This window comes from Malaclemys terrapin, chromosome 4 (genome assembly GCF_027887155.1).
Source record: "Malaclemys terrapin pileata isolate rMalTer1 chromosome 4, rMalTer1.hap1, whole genome shotgun sequence".
NCBI classification, from domain to species: domain Eukaryota; kingdom Metazoa; phylum Chordata; order Testudines; family Emydidae; genus Malaclemys; species Malaclemys terrapin.
Window position 1 is genome coordinate 92,303,326 of NC_071508.1, and position 7,156 is coordinate 92,310,481.

General features: G+C 48.0%; 1 protein-coding gene across 1 annotated transcript; it reads left to right on the forward strand.

Annotated features, from left to right (window-relative positions):
- The first annotated feature begins 4,981 nt into the window (after positions 1–4,981).
- LOC128837192 (uncharacterized) lies at positions 4,982–6,842 on the forward strand. Its single transcript, XM_054028158.1, has 2 exons — positions 4,982–5,195; positions 6,354–6,842. Exons 1-2 carry the CDS (start codon positions 5,003–5,005, stop codon positions 6,827–6,829), a joined length of 669 nt encoding a protein of 222 aa, XP_053884133.1. The 5' UTR covers positions 4,982–5,002; the 3' UTR covers positions 6,830–6,842.
- Positions 6,843–7,156: the final 314 nt, after the last annotated feature.

The following is a 7,156-nucleotide window of genomic DNA, read 5'->3' on the forward strand; positions in this document are numbered from 1 at the left end:
CAGCCGCAGCAGCTGAGCGTAGCCGCCGGAGGGAGGAGTCAGGCCCACGCCCGCTCCTGGCTGCGGCTTGGCCCCTTCGTCTCTTTTGCTTTCAGTTTCCACGGCGCCACCCAGAGACGCCTCAGGAGAAAGCTGCGGGAGAGCCAGGCCCACATCGGGCCCTAGCCTCGCGCAAGCGGGGTGACAGCCCGGGCCAGTGCCGGCTCCGGGGCCCAGGTCCGCCGCTCGGCTTCCTCCCGGGCAGGGCGCAGAGTGCAGCCTCGCGGGCGCTGTTCACGTGGTGGCGCGTAGGGCTCCAGCCTCCATCTTCCGCGCTCCCCTGGCCCGCTGAGAAGTTGCCCAGCCTGTGCTGTGCCCCAGGCGATGGGTCTCCGTGGACGGCAGCCACGCGCACCCCCCTGGGTGGTTATCGCTCACCAGTGTGCCCCCCCTCACCTGCCCACAGCCTGGGGGCAAAACAACCAACAGACACCCTCCCATCAGCAAGAAACAGGGATGCCTTACCCTTGTTCGCTGCTCCCACTCCCCGTCTCAGGCCAAATCCTGCTCTCACGGGCCAAGGGGAGTTCAGGCTCCTTTTCCCCCTTAGGAAATCTGTGACCTGATGGACAATGACCGGGTTGGTAGACCTGTCCCCCACAATCTCCCAGACACATTTCAATAGTTCAGTACATGCCCTTGGCCCCAATTCTGAACTTCCACAGACATCAATGGGAGTTGCGGGCTCTCAGCAGCTTGCAGGAGCTGGTCCTGCTTCAATGTTTAAACTGGTCTCTGCTAGGAAAATACTTGGTGACTGAGTTGCACAATGTTAATGGTCCAATAGGTACTCAGGCTGGCTGAACTGCATTGTTCAGCAGCTGAAGGTGCATCTGCTCTCCTGAGTGGGCAGTGCATTTTAGGGTTGAGCTGGATACTTTAGATGTATGTGAGGTTCTCGCATATTTTGGCACTCAAGCATTGAGCAGTAGCATCCTCAAGCTGTTTTCTGATGCACTAGCATACTTTGTGTGTTGTGAAAGCTGAATAATATGTGGTTTGGGCTCATATGCACTATTTCACCTGCTGACCTGCGCTTAGTTCAGTTTTTCTAACCCACCTCCTATCAAGATACAATTCCATTCAGTAAGGAGGGTACCCTGTTACATCAGAATCCTTTCTACCTCATTTACCTTGCCAATTATCTTCCACTCTCTTTTCCTTACAATGCATGAGATAACAATTTATCTCCTACATTGTAAGACCTTTGGAGCAAGGAAGGCCTTACAGTAAGGTTATATCACTATAGAGTTGAGTAGTACACTGAATAATTTGGAGATCAAATGGTGACATCTTTAATCACTCTTTGCTTATTAGTTACTCAACCTTAATGCCCATTGAAGTCAGCTGGACCTTTTTCTGAGTAAGGACTTCAGAATTTGTTCTTTTTATTTCTCATGCACATGCACAGAGAGAGAACTGTGAACCTCTAATGGAATTCCTCTTATTTTTCTGCCTTCCCATCCTCCAGCTCTAACAAAACTTCCCCAGAGATCCCGCCTGATAGCGCCTATCCTTTTGACCAAGGAAGAGTGGCAAGGAGGCCTGCTGGAGCCCATAAAATACCTCTCCCTAATCAGCCAGATGAGATCTTATTGAGTAATACAAAGCACTCCTCTGCTCTTCAATTGAGTGCACCATACCCAAATTGTTCCTTTTTCTGCCAGCCTGGGGAACAGCAGCCCACATGGACTTGTAAAGTATTATTATTGATTCCACTTCTGGTTGATTTATCTGATTTAAAAGTTAGAGGCTTTACTATATAAAAGTGGCAACAAATCTGACAGAGTACCTCTAAGGCAGTGGTGGGCAGCCCATGAGATGGTTTGTTTACATTGACCGTCCGCAGGCACAGCCACCCACAGCTCCCAGTGGATGTGGTTCACTGTTCCCGGCCAATGGGAGCTGCGGGAAGCGGCAGCCAACACATCCCTGCAGCCTGTGCCGCTTCCCGCAGCTCCCATTGGCTGGGAACGGCAAACCACAGCCACTGGGAGCTGTGAGTGGCCGTGCCTGCGGATGGTCAATGTAAACAAACCGTCTCGTGGCCTGCCAGTGGATTACCCTGATGGGCCGCCTGTGGCCCACAGGTCGCAGGTTGCCCACCACTGCTCTAAGGTGAGTCACAGGGGATGATAGCTGCTGGCAGGCTATACCTTGGTGATAAAGTGTGCAAGAAAATAGAATGATTTAGCTGACTCTGTCTCTCAGAAACAAGCACAGGCCAAAACCAAGGAATTTGTCTTTATGATGGACAGAATTATGGAGGAAGTCTCTGTAGGCTGAGAATTGATATGGAAATATAGATAGATGCACAACATTTTATATAATTTTTAAGTGACGTTTTAGTACTCAGGTACCATATTGATATACCTGCAGGCTCAGGCCTGGTCCATAAGCTGAGCTGTACACGCTTAAATGAAGGTATGATTTTATACTGATTTAGTTAAACTGATGTGGCTCTGTGTGGATGCTCTTGAATTAGCTTAAGATGGGTTTATATTAGTCTGGCATGCGTCTGAAAATTTGCAGGCCCAGCTAAACCTATGTAACCAGTTCTAAACTGATGTAAGAGAGACCATGCACAGAAGTTGCACATGTTATAACTTAAATCAGGTTAGTTAATCAGTGTAACTTGTGGTAATTCAGTCTTCTTCAGATCAGCCAGTCAATGTGCCACAATCTGCACTGCCTTCAGGGATCACCTTTGAATGTAGATGATAATTCAGATTCCAGGCCCATGTAGTCCTTGACCTCTGCAGAAACTGTCAACCAGGCTGCTAGCTGTGATTGTGTTCTGTGATGTGAACACCTGGCTGCCAGAAATTGTACTCGGACCACCAACTCATTTTACATAGGATGGCAAGCATCCATCAGATGGCACCCTGTTGGAGGAGCTATTGATCTGTGTTAGGTTTGAACAAACATTATTTTTACAAAATCTTTAGATCTAGGTTGAAGAGTTAGAAGACTAGTAGAAGATACAAGAGATTCTCCTGAGTCACACTATCACAGCTTCATTAAGTAAATGTGCACCCAACCCAGGAACTTAATAATAATTAATAACACTTTAATAATACCTTCATCCATGGTTCTAAAGTGTTTTATAAATATTCATTAATGAAGCATCACAACACTCCTAAAACTTCAATATGCACTGTCCTTATTTTAATGCTGGGTAAACTGATATACAAAGAGATTAAAAGCCTTGACCAAGGTCATGCAGTGAGTCAGTGCCAGAGATGCAAACAGAACTAAGAGTTTCTGACTTCCAGTGTGCGGCTCTAACCATGAGATCACGCTCCCCACCCACTTGGAGTTTTAAGTTTTGTTCATTTCAGTCATTATGATTCATTTTAGAGCTATTTCTTACTGCTGTGGTTTCCAGTTTCACAGCGTCCTGCTACAGAAGGAATTTTCTGCCTTTGTTTGAATTTGCAAAAAAATTGCCACTGCATCCCCATCAAACCCCTTTCTCAGCATCATTACCTATAATGTATTGTTTGCTTTTATTCCTTTCATTTTTTTTTTTACTCATATAAAAAATTGAAACACAACATTTCATTATAAAAATAACAAAGAAACCCCTCTTAGGCCTTGTCTAAACTAGGACAAAAGATGTACTGTTAGAGTTCCAACTAACACATTTGACACATCTAATGTGTACAAGACACAACTTTTATTGTGTGCTAAACTGGTTGAGTTACCACCTAGCATTGGCTTTAACTCAACCAGATTACCACGTTAAACTATATGTACTATTTTGTCTACATTAAAATTCTCAAATAGGATACCTTAGCCAATGCTTTGTGACATCACATCTTTAAATTCTAGTCTACTTAGATTGTAATACAAATAAATAAATGATAATAAGACCAAGAGGATCTGAAAAGTCATGAGAATTTTAGTCCAGAGACAGTGTAAGGTTGCCCCCTCGTGGCAGGCACGGATTACATTTCCAACTGGAAAGTAAAATCTTATTTCTGAGAAAAGAGAATACTGGGTGTGTCTACACAGCTCAGGTGGACAGACATGGGCTCCCACTACTGTGATAAAAGTAGCTGTGTAGATTGTGCTTTGGAGTTGCCCCTCGTGCTCTGAAGCCCACCTCCCTCTCTAGCTTCAGAGCATGAGCTCCAGCCCAAGCCACAATATCCACGCAGCTGCTTTTAGCATGGTAGCACAAGCCCCATGAGCCCAAGTCGGTCAACCTGGGCTGGAAGACTTGCTGCTGCAGGGCGTGTAGACATAGGCCTGGTCTACACTACGACTTTAATTCGGATTTATCAGCTTTAATTCGAATTAACCCTGTAACCGTCCACACAACGACGCCATTTAATTCGATGTAAAGGGCCCTTTAAATCGATCTCTGTACTCCACCCCAACGAGCGGAGTAGCGTCAAAATCGATTTTAGCAATTCGAATTAGGGTTAGTGTGGCCGCAATTCGATGGTATTGGCCTCCGGGAGCTATCCCACAGTGCATCATTGTGACCGCTCTGGACAACAATCTAAACTCGGATGCACTGGCCAGGTAGACAGGAAAAGCCCCGCGAACATTTGAACTTCATTTCCTGTTTGCCCAGCGTGGAGAGCACAGGTGACCACAGATACCTCATCAGCACAGGTAACCATGCAGGCTGATAATCGAAAAAGAGCACCAGCATGGACCGTGAGGGAGGTACTGGATCTGATCGCTGTATGGGGAGGATTCAGTGCTTGCAGAACTTCGTTCTAAAAGACGAAATGCAAAAACTTTTGAAAAAATTTCCAAGGGCATGATGGAGAGAGGCCACAATAGGGACTCTGAGCAGTGCCGCGTGAAGGTCAAGGAGCTCAGACAAGCCTATCAAAAAACAAAGGAGGCAAACGGTCGCTCCGGGTCAGAGCTGCGGACATGCCGCTACTACGCCGAGCTGCATGCAATTCTAGGGGGGGCTGCCACCACTACCCCACCTTTGTTCATGGATTCTGGGTCGGGGATAGTCTCGACGCCTGAGGATTCTGCCGATGGGGTAGAGGAGGAGGAGGAGGATGAGCTTGCAGAGAGCACACAGCACTCCATTCTCCCCAACAGCCAGGATCTTTTTATCACCCTGACTGAAGTACCCTCCCAAGCCAGTACCCAAGACTCTGACCCCATGGAAGGGACCTCAGGTGAGTTTACCTTTTAAAATATAAAACTTGTTTTAAAAGCAAACGTTTTTTAATGATTACTTTGCCTGACTTTGCATTCGCGGTCAGTTCAGCTACTGGAAAAGTCTGTAGCTACTGGAAAAGTCTGTTAACGTGTATGGGGATGGAGCGGAAATCCTCCAGGGACATCTCCATGAAGCTCTCCTGGAGGTACTCCGAAAGCCTTGCCAGAAGGTTTCTGGGCAGTGCATCCTTATTCCCTCCTCCATGGTAGGACACTTGACCACGCCATGCTTGCAGCAAGTAATCTGGTATCATTGCCTGACAAAGCCTGGCAGCGTATGGTCCCAGTGTTTGCTGGCATTCAAGCAACATCCGTTCTTTATCTTGTTGTGTAATCCTCAGGAGAGTGATATCACTCCTGGTAACCTGGTTGAAATACAGGAACTTAATTAAGGGGACAGAGGTGGCCGTTCCTACTGGGCTGTTTGCCTGTGGCGGAAAATAAATCCTTCCCTGCAGTTAGCCAAGCGCAGATGGGAAATTGGCCCTGAGTTTTTCGCGTTTGGCTAGCAGGGATCTTCCCTGTTACCAGCCACGCGGTGGGGGGAGGGTACCGTGATCATCCCAGAGAATTCATGGCGAGGGGGGGGGGGGGGGGAGTCGGCGGCGGGGGGGGGGGGGGGGTAGTTTGGTGCCTGCAGGGATCTTCCCTGATACCAGCCACGCGGTGGGGGGAGGGGTACCGTGATCATCCCAGAGAATTCATGGCTGGGGGGGAGGGGTTAGTTTGTTTTCTGGTGCTGCTGAATGTTAACAGAAAAACCGCAGCACTCTACTTGCCTGAAGGGGCCCAGACAAGCCCCACCACACTGCCCCCCCCCAACTGGCTGAGATTGGCCAGGCTTCTGCAGCACTCTACAAGCTATGCTTGGTATGTGGGAAAGCACGGCGCAGAAGCTTACCATGGCCGCATGCAAGCCGAATTCTGTTGCCCAGACCTGTGATCTCTAGCAGCAAAGCCACAGGCACTCAGCATTAAGAGGCAAAATGCGACCTTGCACAGAAATCACATGTGCTATGTAATGTGAACAGTGTTGGTCACCGTGAAAGAGTATAAGCATTGTTCTGCAAAATGTAGCTTTTAAAACAATTCTCTCTTTTTTCCCCTCCCTACAGCAGCTGCAAATTCCTCAAGCCTCCCTCCTCCATCCCGAAGGTTATCACAGATAAGGCGTCGTAAGAAGACGACACGGGAGGACATGTTTTCTGAAATTATGCAATCCAGCAGGAGTGACAGAGCTCATCTGAATGAGTGGAAGGAAACAGTTTCAAAGTATAGGAAAGAAGTCAGTGAACGTGAGGAGAGGAGGGACCAACGTGAGGAGAGGAGGGACGATCGAGATGAGAGATGGCGGCAGGAAGACCAGAGGATGAAGGATGCAACGCTGGGGCTGCTCCGGCATCTGGTGGAGGTTCAGGAACGGCTGCTGGAAAACAGACTGCCGCTTCAGCCCCTGTTCCACCCTCCCCCCTCCCCATGTTCCGTATCCTCCTCACCCAGACGTGTAAGAACGCGGGGGGGGGGGAGGCTCCGTACACCTTCCCATTCCACCCCAGTAGACAGCCCAAGCAAAAGGCTGTCATTTTTTTAACCTTTTCTTTGTGGCTTTTTCCTTCCCAGCAATCCTCCCAAATACCACCCGGGTTCCCTCCCTCTTTTTCTAATCTATTAATAAAGAATAAATGATTTTTAAATGATAGTGACTTTATTTGGTTTGAAAGAAAGATGGGGGAAGGGGCAGGGTGGGTTCCTTACAGAAAATCAGTCAGTAAAGGGGGAGGGTTTTCATGAAGGAGAAACAAACAGATATTTCACACGGTAGCCTGGCCAGCCATGAAACTGGTTTTTAAAGCTTCTCTGATGCACAGCGCTTCATGGTGTGATCTTCTAATCGCCCTGGTGTCTGGCTGCGCGTAAT

Coding starts and splice junctions, on each gene's coding strand:
- LOC128837192 (XM_054028158.1), top strand. CDS start 5,003: ATGGATTCTGGGTCGGGGATAGTCTCGACGCCTGAGGATTCTGCCGAT. Junction 5,196..6,353: donor CCCCATGGAAGGGACCTCAG/GTGAGTTTACCT, acceptor CCCTCCCTACAG/CAGCTGCAAATTCCTCAAGC.